We start from the raw sequence: 14,552 nt of genomic DNA on the forward strand, positions 1-14,552 counted from the left end.
CTTTTGTCTTCTATAAAAACAGGTAACAGACAGGACTTGTCCAGAGTATTTCATCTGTCTGCCTCTACTTCAGCAATAGTAATAATAGCTAGGTAGAACATTGGGGTTTGCAAAACACTTTACATGTGTTAGCACATGGACACTTAATAATGCTGCTAGATTGGGAATCTCTCCTGGCCACCTACTGTCACCTCTGTCAGAGCTCTGCCACTGTGCCTTTTAGATTGGCTCACTTTCCCCTGTACTTTTTCCTCTACTTCCCCTTTGTTTTATGCTACCCTGCATCAAAGGAACAAAGTTGTTTCAAAGCTTCATTTGTTGGATATTTCTTCCCAGTGCTTTATTGCCATTAAAATGGTATATAAACTTTGGTGACAGAGGCATGATGAGCTAGATTTGAAAAGTAGGCTTTAGGGAGCAGTATCTTTTCTCAAATAAAAATAATTTGGCATTTAAAATTTTTTTCCTAATTCTGAATTTTTTTAATGCTATTAAATAATTGGTAACTTATGTAAAATTGCTAAAGTAAACAAGGCTATGTAGAAACAAAATTTGGCACATGTATGTTGAGAGGAAAATAATAGAGTAGAATGAAGCTAGTTGGGTAAATTAATAAGACATCCTCCTTTCATTTTTGTACCATTTGTGATTATATTTGGTAGATGACTAATAAAATGAATTGGTACAAAAAGCTTGATGGCATTAGGGTGACTGATGTCATGCCTATGTTCATCTTAGGTCAGACATTCTCCAAATGACTATTCTTTACATGTTAAAGTAATGTGGCTAGAATATTAGCTTTGATTTGTTTTTATTATGACTCTTCATTAAACTGCTTTCTTGCAGGAAATGTTCTTCAGATTGTTTCTGCTCCGGCTCAACAGTATTTGCGTCCCCAAGCATCTCTTGTTATGCAGCCTATGTCTCAGGCTGGAACGGGACAAAATCAGCATCAGGGAAAGATGCTGGGCTCTGCAGCAGTATCTCACCAAGGTAGGCCACTTTCTTACCTGCTTTACCATGGCCTGCTTTAGTTTAAGCTTTAGTTCCACATTCTCAAATGAAATGAATTCTTTCATTGGGTGAACATTTTGTGCAACAAAACATTCCCACATTTCAACCCATAGAGTTATTCTAGGCTCCAGAATGACACCAATAGCTTATTAGCAGTCATAACATCCTTATAAAGAGAGATCAGATTCTGCCTCAGGAAGCATGAAAACGGATGGGATACTCACCAGCCATCCCGAAGCATTACTTAGCACTAAGATGTGCTGTGTGCAAGTTAATGAATTAGGTTCTCCATAGAATACCAGGAAAATAAAACATGGGTTTTACCTTAAGGTGCTTATAATAATCCCATGAGATTCTGTGAAATTATTCACAGGTCAGTGACATGAAATCAGCAATTAATCCCAGGGCTGCTGACTGCATTTCCTCATCCACCCTGTTATCTCAGAGAATTGCAGCTTTGTCATTATGCCTAGTTATGTGTAAGGTCTTACAGAGGTTTTAAAAAAACAACTTCACACGTAGGAGGGGAGATAGAAGAGATCCAGGACAAGCTTGATAACAAGTCATCAGTGAGACATGACAAGAAAGCCAGTGCCGTCCTTGGCTGTGTCCAGAGGGGATGGGGAGGTGAAAATCCCACAGATGTTGATAACCCTAACCCTAATTCAGATAATCTATAGATGCTGATAAACTGGTGTGTCCCGAGAAGGGTGACCAAAACCTCTGCTTGGCGTTCAAAGCCCTTCATAACTTTTCTCCCTCCTGCCTTTCCAGTCTTCTTAAACCTTAATCCCCAACCCATTCTGGTTGATCCACTGACGCTGGCCTCCTGAGTGTTACACAAACAAGACACTCTATCTCTTGGCTCTGGCCTTTTTCTCAGGCTGTTCTCCGTGCCTGCGATGCCCCTCCCTTCATCTCTGCCTTCTGGCTTCCTTTAACTTCCCCTAAAATCCCATCTTTTATAGGAAGTCTTCCCCCACCCTTCTTAATTCTAGTGCCTTCCCTCTCTTAACTATTTCCTATTTATCCCGTATAGAACTTGTTTGCATGCTGTCTTTCCAGTTAGATTGTGAGTTCCTTGAGGGCAGGGATTATCTTTTGCTTCTTTTTGTGCCCCTAGAATTTAGCACAGTGTCTTAATAAATGTCTATTGATTGATTGACCAGTATGTTGAAGGGTCCTGGAGGCCATGCTATGGAAAGATCAGTTGTTTAATCTGGAGCAGAGCAGACTTAAAGAGGACATGATTGCAGTCTTCAGCTACTTGGGAGGTGCTCAAATTTCTTCTGGACAGTTCTGCAAAAGCTGCAGAGAGGTGGATTTCGGAAAAAGTTACCAAGTAATACTATTCCAAAATGGAGTCCCTGCTTTGGAGGAATCTAAGCAAAGGCTTGCTGTTGTGTTCCAGTCATGTTCTACTCCCTATGACCTCATGTGGGGTTTTCTTGGCAAAGATATTGGAGTAGTCTGCCATTTTCTTCTCCAGCTCATTTTACAGATGAGGAAACTGAGGCAAACAGGGCTAAGTGACTTGCACAGGGTCACACAGCTAGGAAGTGTCTGAAGCTGGATTTGACCTTGTGAAGAACAGTCTTCCTGACTCCAGGGCTGTATGTACGATGGTGCCACGTAGCTGCCCCATGAGCAGGCTAGATGACTGTTTGTTATGTTGTAGTGTTCCTTGTTTAGCGGTGGAGTTGGACTTTTGGTTTCCGAGGTCCCTCCTAATGTTGAGATTCTGTGTCTCTGTGCATCTGGGCTTTATTAGGTGAGGATTCTGTGCAGTGAAACTTGTGAAGTTGATCTTATTCTATAAAGGTGTTCTCTGATCGTAAATGGCACCATCTCAACTGATCCCATCGACTCATTGACAAGTCACAACTTCCTTGTGGGAGTGTTAGGGGGCAGAGCCTCCACTGATGCGCAGAGGCCAGGTACCTTCATTCATCCAACAGACCTTCCCAAACAATGCTGTGTGCAGTGCCCGGAGATCCCCTGCTGGGAACCTAAAGTGAAATGAGACATGATTGGTGCCCACACTCAGGGGTGTGTCAGTGACTCCCGTCTGCTCCAAGAGGTCTCTGGATTCCTCCTCAGCAGTCATGTGGCCTTAGCGAAATCAGGGCATTCTAATCATATTTGGGAGGGAAAATGAATAAAGAAAAGCTCTTTTTTTCAGTTGGTATGCCCAGCAGAGCTGCGGTTGTTAACCTGCCTTCTGGGGAGCAAAGACTTGCATCCAAATCAGCAGGAACTCAAACACAGGTAATGATTTACTTGGAACTGAATTGAGGTTTACAAATGTGTGTGCCTGTGTGTGTGTGTCTGTGTGTGTGTGTGTCTGTGTGTGTGTATCTGTGTGTGTGTGTCTGTGTGTGTATGTGTGTATATGTGTCTCTGTGTGTCTGTGTCTGTCTGTGTGTGTGTCTGCATGTCTGTGTGTGTGTGTCTGTGTGTGTATGTGTGTATATGTGTCTCTGTGTGTCTGTGTCTGTCTGTGTGTGTGTCTGCATGTCTGTGTGTGTGTGTCTGTGCATGTGTCTGTGTGTGTCTCTGTGTGTGTCTGTGTGTGTTTGTGTGTGTCTGTCCGCGTGTCTGTGCGCGTGTGTTTGTGCATGTGTCTGTGTGTGTCTGTGTGTGTATATGTGTGTGTGTGTCTGTGTGTGTGTGTGAGTGTGTGTGTGTGTATGTGTTTTAAAGTTGCTTCTGTGGTTTCAGTGGTGTAAGGAGTTTCCAGTGGGGAACTCTTACTAGTGCAGTTAGCCTCATCTCTGCAATTTAGATTTTTAAAGAGTTACCTAGGTGTCTGAGGTAGATGTCCTGCCCAGGGTCACAAAACCAGTATGTGACAAATGTGAAGCTTGAAGCTAGTCTTTATTACTATGAGTCCAGTTCTTAAATAAAATAATTAGATGATAAAATGGTTTTTTTACCTGTCACAGATTTTGCTGAAAATTCCAACTATTTGCTAAAATTTTAAGTTTTACACTGCATAATGATTTTTGGCATGAAGTGACAAGTTTTAAAATATAGTTTTACTATATCACACAACTTACCTCGCTTGCCACTCTTGACTATTAGCAATTTTATCTTATTGTGTTAAAAAGAAACATTTTCTCTTGTCTTTTCTGTCTTTGGGGTGGATGAAGATACCACTGGCAGAAAAAAGCAGACTTTTAAAAGAGCGTCTTGACAGAATATTTTCTGGTAATGAACGGCGTTGTTCCAGAGCTCCTGTTTATGGCAAAGATGTGTTGGGAATTTGCTCATTATTTGGGGAAAGGAAGGCACCTCAGCATTACTACCCTGGAGACAAATGGAAGTGGGCTGGCTTCGGGAATTGTTGTCCGTCCTCATGTACACCAGAGAGTTCAGCGGACCCGCTACAGTATCTGAGATTGACGTCACATCAACAGAATGAATCTCTACAGGATGCCATTAAAAGGTTATCATTTCTAGATCTTCTTACTGTCATGTGAATGATGAAGGAATCAGTAATATTTTCCGGCATTTTCTGAAAACCTGTTTTGTTTTTGTGAAGTCTAAACAGAAAATGATTTTCTAAAAGTAAGCATTATACTTTTCTTATTTTTATTGATGAGTTAAAAAAAAAAACAAAACCATTTCTGCACATACTTGCCTTTTGGATGGTCCTAAATAGCTTCTACATTTTACTTACGTAGTTCTGGAGAGTTTTGGAATTTTTATGATCCAGTTTTTAAAGTTACCTGTAAAACTGAAATATATTAAAGTGCTTATTACTGTAGCCAAACTCTGTAAACTGAAATTGAACATATTTCGAGATTGTTAAGCCAGGCTGAATGAAAAGTATTTCTTTTGATAATACAATTCAGAGTTCAAAAAAGTATTTTGAAATTTAAGCTTTCCTACATGCTGGTGTTTTATGGTTTTCTAGGCATGTGCCAAGCCAAGTAAGCTCCAAAAAACCCTTTATACTAGTAGAATTTACATTAGTTTGGGATGCATGATTACCTTGTGTTGAAGGGCTGCATTTTAGAGACTATTTAAGGCTTATACCTTTAACATTTTCCATTTTCATTCCGATAATTTGTATTTAATGATGGTCCAAATTGTAAGAATTTATCCTTAAACCAACCATCATAATGAGGTTGAAAACTCATTGAGTGGACTTGACATTGGCCCTATTATAACTCTCGGTGTCATTGGAAAGCCCAAGGACCTGTACCATCTGCTCTGCCCTCTGGGACCTCTGCACACTCTCTGAATGGCAAAACACTCATCTTCCAGTGGAAGTTGAAATGAGTCCTGAATTCAAATTTTAGGGTTCTCTTGTTCTTGGGAGAATTCTAGAATATTTCATAAAACTAAACTGTGTGATTAGATCATCCTCAGGGAGGTCCTAATCTTCCAGCTGAAATTGCAGGGTCCTAGCACAGATGGTTTGTGCAACACCAGCCCCCCAGTCTTTCCTTGCGTTCCCAAGTAATGACATGCCCACTGATGGGGGAACAGACTGATTCATACATATAGAATCAGGCTTACAGAATATGACATGGCTGGCCACGTAGGACTTAATTGTGTTCTTTTGAACTGTGCGTAACATGGAGACAAGAGGGAAGGAGAAGAGGCCGCTGGGCCTTGTATCCTGGGTGGAGGGAGTGTGAACAGGGCTAAGGACACACTCCTCTCCCTTCTCCACTCAGGCTGCAGTGGCCCTGAAGGTCTACTGTGGGACATGGTAAAGGGGCTATCCTTTCTTCTTAGGGAGCTAGTGAATCCTACAAATGACATTTGAGAAAAACAGGGCCCACAAAGGAGAAAGTGCCTGTCAAAGGTCACAGGTAATGAGATGGCAGTAGCAGAGCTAACATTTGATCCTAGCTCCTTTGGTTCCAAATCCAGTGTTCCTGCCACTACAGCACCCTACCTTAACTCTAATACTTGTGTAACTTTTGGAAAGTTGTCTAACCTCTCTCAGCTTTTGTTTTAAAAGGAATAACATCACTCCCTGAGACTTAGTGGGTAGGCCTTGGGGAGGCATATGGAGGTTGAATCATTTGCCTGGGGGCCCAGAACTAGTAAGTATTGGAAGGAAGATTTGAACCTTGATCTTCCTCATGCCATGCCCAGCACCCCATACCTGATGTTGCCTCTCAATGTGAGGATATCATGAGCTAAAGGATTTTTGAACACTATGACATGCAGTGGAACACAACTACAAACTCAAGATTGATCATTTGAAAGTGGGGGACAGGGAGAGAGACCATGTCCTCTGTGGTCCTGGGCCTGGCCTCTGCCAGATTTGTGGGTATGTGGCCACCAGAACCGTCTCCCTTCCTTCAAGGGTCGCCCAAGGGCCCCTCCAGAACTAATGTGCTCTGGGATTTGATGTTTCTCATAGGGTGCTCCGTGTGCTGCCAGCTGTGATCGCTGCGCCCCCTCACCTCTGCACGTCAAATCCTTCTCCATCCTACAGCCAAAAAATGAACCTCTTTAGACACAATCTCAAGCTGGAGCTGGCTCCTTATTTACACCAACTGCAGCAGATAGCAGCTCCACATTCATTAGAGTTCCCTGATCTCCGACTGGTGCAGTGTGATTCAGGTATGGGAAAAATCAACCACTCCAGGTGGTATTGGCTTGGCTAACTACTTGCATACTCATTTTTGTCTCACTTGTTTCATTTAAACAGGAAAGTTAGAAGCTCTGGCAATCTTGCTGCAGAGATTGAAATCGGAAGGCCGCCGGGTGCTCATTTTGTCCCAGATGATTTTAATGTTAGACATCTTGGAGTTATTTTTGAACTTCCATTTCCTTACATTCATCAGGATTGATGAATATGCCAGCTACGAGCAGCGTCAGGTGAGGTGTAGTTAAGGATTTAAGCTATTTACAGGGATGAACATTCAGTGGAAAACCCGTGGATGAACAAGTGATAATAATAGTAACAGTAATACTTCTATGGTGCTTTAAGGTTTGCAAAGAGTTTTACAAAATATGTTAATTCAGATACATAACCTCTGCCAGCAAGAGCCCTTGGAACTTAATGAATATGGTGTAGGAAAATAAAAGTCTAAAATTGGAAACACTGATGTGACAGAACTTTCCCTGAAGTCCTATGATAGAGCTTTGTTGTTGCATGAGCGTGACCCTGGTTCTCAAGCCCTCCATCCAGGGGACACAAGCTCTGGCAGCTTCTGCCAGCTCAAGAGGCTTCCAGTCTGGCCCTCCTGAACAGAGGGCAGGTCACTGGTAGGATGAGCCCAGCTAAGTTCAGAGATGCTGAGCATTAAGTTGACTTTCGGGTGAGGTGGTTTTTGGTCTTGGCAACTCTTTAACACAATTGGACAAGTTATAGAGGTGTTCCACTCTGTTTTGGTGAAGGAAAAAACATCCACATCAGTGAAAATACAGATGTCTGAAAGATTGTGTATATTATGCTACATTGCTAAGTGCTTAGCAGCGTTGCTTGAATACTGATGATAGCGGGGAAAAATCGGGCAGATAATTGCCAGAAAGGAGGAGAGGGAGATATACTTGGAGAAGACCAAAGGCAAGAAACTGTGGAGGGTGGTGCAAGGGATGACGTGCCATCCATGTGGAGAGCAAACCAAAGGACATCGGAACATTTTCGTCTCTGAAGTCCCAATGTATGAATATCCCATACTGGAAAAGCTGGGCACCTAACATTCCTTTTTTGCTTCCACCTTTCACCATTTTCTCTTGGCCACCCACATCTTCTGACTTAGTGTCTTGATTTGTGAATTAGGAAAAGAGGGCCATCAAGGACCCAGGTGGAAGGATCCAGACTTGGGTTATATGTTTAATGTCCCCAGTTTTGGACAGGAAATCAGGATTTAACCCGACAAGTTTAAGAATTATTTTACATTTTAAAAGTTGGAGAGAGTCTTCTTGTTTGCATTTTTGGACCAAATTTAAGCCAAGCTTTGTATTTTTAATAGAATTCAATACTAATGATCTTTTTCATCATTTAGGAACTGATGAAGAGTTTCAACAGAGACAAGCGGATATTTTGTGCCATTCTTTCTACCCACAGTCGCTCTACAGGTGTAAATCTTGTCGAAGCTGACACAGTTGTGTTTTATGATAATGACTTAAATCCCGTGATGGACGCAAAGGCTCAGGAATGGTGCGATAGAATTGGGAGATGCAAGGACATCCACATATACAGGTTGCATAGAACTGCTTTTCCATGTTTTCTTTTTTAGTTTAAAATTAGGAGTTGATAGTACACATGAGAAAGTAATAAGTAACAACTTACTATACTAACATGTATCTGTGATATCACGGATATGGTTATTCCCTTCAACAATGCAAATGGAACCTCACCGTGCCTGCTCATCTTGTGGGACTCTTGTGAATGTCCTCCCCTTCATTCTCCGTGGAAGGCATGTTTCCATCTAAGGTACTGGTGGCCTTCCTGACTTTCTCTTGGCATCGTTTGAGTGGAGCACATGGGCTGTCAGTTATCTCTTGCCCTCACCACAAAGCCAGCCCATATTTTTGAGTATTCATTTCTTTGATGGCATCTTTTATTCCTTTGTAATTTCTGTTTATGTGTGTTGTAGCCTGCTCATACCCCCTGTGTGCTGTTCTACTGACTGTTGAGTGGTAATGATTTTTAATTCTTTATAGTTTATAGGGTTTCTTACTTGCAGTAATACAGGACCAGGGTCTTGGTTTCATGTAGAAATTTGTGGTCAGTAAAAGAACTTTGTAATTTCTAAAGATAATCCAGCCTACCTAAACTCTGGGTCCAGAATTAGACAAGAAAGAATGTATTCATCTATGAGTAAAGGAGGGAAACAGTAGTAATAATTGTCCAGTAAAAAAAGTTTAAGAATGCAATTGAAAATACCTCAGAGCTGTACCTTTGGCCTTCTCTTCCTTCTTCTCCTCTCGGTGACCTTATCCATTCCTGTGGCTTCACTTCTCATCGTTGTGCACATGACTACCGGATACACATATCCAGCACTCATATGTCCTCTGAATTCCATTTCCACATCTCTTTCCTACTAGACATCTCTACTTTGAAACTTCCATAGGCATATCAAATCCAGCATTCCCAGAACAGAATTCATCATTCCCCCTCACCCTACCTCTCCTTCTGTTGAAGGCACTGCTGTCCTTGCAGTCACCCAGGTTTGCAGCCTAGCACTCAGCCCTGTCTCTTATCTTTTCTTCACCGTACGTATTCAGCGCATCATATCTTGTGGATTCTCCTACCACACCTCTCATATCTGCCCCCTTCTTTCCACTCATACTGCAATCGCTAATTTAGTCCTTTATCCACTGTCACCTGAACTATTGCTGTAACTTTCTACTGCTCTCCCTGTATCTGACTTTGCCTTTGTCCAGTCCACTCTCCACAAGGCTTCCACTTTCCTACTTCTAAATCATAGATCTGGCCATCAGTGCTTCCCTTAATCTCCTGGAATTGAGAGACCCTCTGATCTGTCTTCAGTCAGGCTTTCCAGATTGACCACCTTCTACTTTCCTTCCTTCCCTAGGCTGTTGCCCACTAGAAAGTTAGAATTTAGTTTGCTTCTTGGACTCCTAAACCCCCTTCAGACCTCACTTTTGTGCCGCCTGCTTTTAGAAGCTCTTCTCGGTTTCCCTGATAATTAATGCCTCTCTTTTTTCTGTCCCTGAAATTACTTTTTATTTTGTATACATTTTGTTGGAGCTTATTATTGTAGAGATTTCTAACATTAGATTGTAAATTCCTTGAAGTCAGGGACTGTTTCATTTCTGTCTTTGTATCCCAAGTTCTTAGCCTAGTGCTTGGACATAATAATTGCTAAATAAATGTTTGATAAATTGAATTAAATTTCAAGCATGACAACAAACAAGTGAAAATGAAAAAGGTCTGCAAAATTTTTTTTTAACCCTAAACACTTTTCTCCATAAAGGACAGTGGAGCTAACACATTTGGTCTTTCCCCTTATAAGGGAAGTTGAAATAACCTGGTGAAAACAAAAATGGGAAAAGCAACTGAACTGGAATAAAAATGTACACAGAGGAACTATGTGTTGGAGGTAACATAGTTTCTAGGAACTGAAGGATAATTCTCAGGGTATCTGAAAGCAGGAAAGATACAAAAGATGTGGAAAAAGAATTTCAAACCCTATAGACAGGAAAAATGGTGGTAGAGGGAACCTCAACAATCAACACACATATCTGCTTTCAGTAGAAAGTTACAGCAATGGTATAAAACTTTTTTTGAGATAGTATATGCTTTGAGGGTATGCTTTGTGATGATTTAAGAAGAGAAGAGGCAGGCTTCTCAAGTACCATGCCACAGTGTACCGTGTCTTCACCACCATCTAATTGACTGAAAAGTGTAGTAAACACTGGATTCTACTATGCTTGTTGGTTGTTGGCTGTAAAAAGTATTTAACTGAGTAAAGGAAAATGACATTGTAAAGACTTCTCTTCCATCCCAGGCATATGTCAACATTATTCAGTGTTCTTGGAAAGGTTTGGCAAAAAATTCATTTTTATACAAACCTCTGCTTTTTATGTCTAGTAAGTAATGAACAGGGACATGTTTGTTGAAGGTACTCATCACTCTCATGGAGGAGATCCAGCACAAAACTAGAATTGAAGAGGGATAGGGGATGAAGTATTCTAGATCTTTCTTTTTTGAGATGACATTGTGTTGGTTTCGTTTGGCCCCAGAACACTGCAGAGTTCAATGGCTTAGACCTGTAAATGCTCAAAAAAGTTTGACCTAATCATCCATACAGGAAAAGCCATGGAAAAGAAGACATGTTGTCCATGATAAGTGTTAGAGATAGAACTTATCTATTAGTACACACACACACACACACACACACACACACACACAAACACTCCTAGGCTGGATTGCCTTTGGGAAATCAGAGTTCTTTTAGTGACCCCAAGCTTTCCCTGAAAGGAAGGTTAAATTTTAAAATGCCAACCTTACAAACCCAAGGAACTAGAAGACATTGTAACTGTGAAGTACTTCTTTTGAGTTACATAAACAGAAATAGAGAACTTTGAGAGATGAGTGGTTTTTTTCTTGGGCAAAGATAATGAGTTCAGTTTGGACATGTTGAGTTTGAGATGTCTTCACCGTTTCTAGTTTAAGTGTTTAATAGTTGAGTCATAAGACTGAAGCTTAGGAGAGAGACTGGTGTTGGATGTATAGATCTGGGAGTCATTGACATAAAGACAACAGTTAAATCCATGGGGATTGATGAAGTCAATGAGAGAGTGTAGAAAGAAAAGAACAGAGGGCCTAAGACAGAGTCTTGGCAGTGTGATCTGGATGATGAATGAGCAAAGGGAATTGAGAAGCGGTTAAATGAGTGGGAGAAGAGCCAGGAAAGAGTAGGTTCCCAAAATCCCAGAGAGGAGAGAATATTCAAGAGGAAAGGGTGTTCAGCAGTTGGTCAACAATTCAGTAGATGGTTGAGAAAAATGAGGACTAAGAATAAACTGTCAGATTTGGCAATTGAGAGATCATTGGTAATGTTGAAAATAACAGTTTCAACCAAGTGTTAAGGGTAGAAGCCAGAATAAAAAGGGTTGGAGTAAGTGAGAAGAGAGGAAGTGGAGGCAATGATAGTGAGTTTAGATGGCTTTTTCTAGGAGTTTGGCTCACAAAGAATGGGGACTGTATAGGATAAGGACTTTATGGGAGGAAATGGTCTTAGTGGAGGTTTTTAAGGATTGAAATTGAGGATTGATATCCTTGTAATATCCGAAGAACTTGAGGAAGGCCACCCAGCATGTTGACTAGACCTCCTATGGAACACTTACAAGGGGGAAATTGGTAGTGTTCATACAAGATGGTCAGGTATTAATGGGTTGTAGTTTACAATACTGAAGGGAATACACACATTGATAAGATCACAGATCCATTGGGCTATGTACAAAGCTAATATGTTTTGATGTTCTGTATAATCAAACCAATGGCTCTAGGTTATGGTTATCATTTTCAAGAGTGAAATATGTGAAATTTTGTTTCCTTTTTCAGTAATGACTTTTAAATAATGGCAAAATGTTAATCTGTTCAGGTCATTGTTTTCTAATTTTAATAGGTGTTGTTGGGTTTTTGTGAAGGGTCCTTATCTGTCTTTACAGGACAAGTAATTTAAAGACAGAATCAATATCTAAGTACCCAGCACAGTGAATTGCACATAGTAGGCACTTAATGCATTTATGAATTAAAAATAAAAGAGTTTAACAAAAAAGTTATTTTTAAGGAGAGTGATTTGCCTGTTTATTTCTGCTCTATTTAATCTTTCAGATGGCTTATTTGAACTACATCTAAAATTAGGAGAATTTAATATAGATTTCATCTATCAATAAAAAAATTCTTAATCCAACAAGCATTTATTAGTAACTTTTTTTATGCAAGCCACTGCGCTAGACTCAGGGGTCACACATATGACTCCAAGTTATGAGTTAAGAATATTAATTTAGTTTTCAAATATATTAATTGATACGAAAGCACAAATATTTAACTTTGTATCTGGTATTTTTTCTAGGCTTGTAAGTGGTAATTCTGTAGAAGAAAAGCTGTTGAAGAATGGTACCAAAGATTTAATTAGAGAAGTAGCAGCTCAAGGAAATGACTACACCATGGCGTTCTTAACTCAGGTATTTGACTTTCAGTTAAAGAGGAGGGGTGTGTTTCTCATGCAGCGTTAGGATTAGTCTCTATTGCTTTGGTAATTGTTTTTGATTGTCTGTAAACTTAAATTTAGCTATTGATACTCTAAATTGCATGACCCACCAGAGCAGCTGGATGCACTTCTGAAGGAAATAACTCACGTCAATCTCACTATGATATTCAGTGACTGAAATGCAAACATGGGAATAGGTGTGGATGGTAGAAATATATTAGAAAATGTTCATCAGAAATAAGGAATAGAAGAGGTCTAAAACTTGTGGACTCTACAAAAGTCTCGTGTCTATACATCATGAAATGTATTCTTTTCTTTGAGAAAAGAATCCAAAGGCATGGGACACAGTAAGCAATGAGCGATCTCATGAGAAAGGAAGTTGGTCCTCTCTGAACATAAGAAATAACTGGTTATTGACGATCCTGACATCATTTGTCTGCGTCTGTTCAGACCACTGACTTGCTATAGCAGAGACCAAAATTAGCTAGAGGAAAGAATAAAAACATGACGAAGACGTGGCAGGTAATTAAAACAACTCCGTCCTGACCTATTTAAATGAGTTATGATGATAAAAAATGTAATGAAAATGGGTGAAAGTACGACGGCAACAGCTACAGTAATTTCATACAGAAGTCTGACTGACGTAAATCAGTTACTGTAACAAGGAGACCAAGAGAATAAAAAAGTGACTTAGTCAGTAAACATTCGACATACTTGTCATGTGGAAAATTGTGGAAGATAAACACAATACCACTTTAGCATAAAAACTCATTTGTGGTTACGTTCTAAAGAGAAGAGGTGACGTATATGATGATATAGATTCTGGAGAAAGATGAACAGTATTGCCTCATGAAACAGAAAGTAGAAATGGAGGGCAAAACCAGTTTAAAGAAAGCTTGGTAATTGTGCAAAATCGTCCCAAGGGCCTTTAAGTATATGAAAATGAAAGGATGGCAAACAGAATTAAAATGGAAAAAAAATCTACAAAGATTTCTGTAACAAATTCTTGGACTGTTAGCTTTATAGACCTGGATGTGCTCATAGAGGAGGCAGAAATGATACAAAAGAGACCAAAGGAGTGAAAAGCAGCTGGGTTAGATGTGGAGATCCTTTCTGGAGGCAACCCAGCAGTATTGTGATAGTATTAAGGAATCAGTTTTCGGCTGTCTGAAGGAGGGGAAAACCAAAGGGATGAAAAAATCTTGGACCTTTTTAATATAGAGAAAAGGCAGCTGAAGGAGCATCAACACCTGCTGACCTATATTCCGTATCTCCCATCTAGATGAGATTTTTGTGAGAATTGTCTACAAATGCATTGATGGCATCTTAGGTGAGGGTATTAGTAGGGAGCAAACAGGGTTTAGCCCATGGTATTCCACAGTAGACCACAATTTTGCCATCACACAATTGACTGAAAGATGTAGAGAATACAAGATACTCATGTATTTATTGTTTGTTAACTATAAGAAAGCATTTTATCAGTAGAACCAAAAGCTGCCTTAAAGGCTCCTTTTCAACAAGGAGCCCCTCCTGCATGGGTCAGAATTATCCAGTATTTCTTGAAAGATATAGCAACAAAGATAGTCTTGTTTTATGACTTTGTGAGTATATGTTTTAGATAAGGCAAAGCACACACACATATATACACATACACACACATAACACACACATGCACACACATACACAGGTGCACATATGCACACACATACACACATGCACACACAGAGACGCACGTATGCACATACACACAGACACATACATGTACAACACAGATACATACACAAGTCACACATATGCACAGACACACAACACAGATACACAGACGCAGACACACAGATACACACATATACACATACACATACAAACATACACACA

The 14,552-nt window shown here is 40.2% G+C and overlaps 1 protein-coding gene across 2 annotated transcripts in view; it reads left to right on the plus strand.

Moving 5' to 3' along the window:
- The window catches only part of LOC140499406 (E1A-binding protein p400-like), a 123,361-nt gene that overhangs the window by 76,802 nt on the left and 32,007 nt on the right, over nt 1-14,552 (plus strand). For both annotated transcript variants that reach the window (XM_072600784.1, XM_072600785.1), the window contains 7 exons: nt 847-993; nt 3,197-3,282; nt 4,167-4,462; nt 6,401-6,603; nt 6,692-6,861; nt 7,995-8,191; nt 12,540-12,651. In XM_072600784.1, the coding sequence (XP_072456885.1) occupies nt 847-993; nt 3,197-3,282; nt 4,167-4,462; nt 6,401-6,603; nt 6,692-6,861; nt 7,995-8,191; nt 12,540-12,651 (1,211 nt within the window). The remainder of the gene's footprint in view (nt 1-846; nt 994-3,196; nt 3,283-4,166; nt 4,463-6,400; nt 6,604-6,691; nt 6,862-7,994; nt 8,192-12,539; nt 12,652-14,552) is intronic.

The sequence above is a fragment of the Notamacropus eugenii genome, chromosome 4 (assembly GCF_028372415.1).
Source record: "Notamacropus eugenii isolate mMacEug1 chromosome 4, mMacEug1.pri_v2, whole genome shotgun sequence".
NCBI lineage: Eukaryota > Metazoa > Chordata > Mammalia > Diprotodontia > Macropodidae > Notamacropus > Notamacropus eugenii.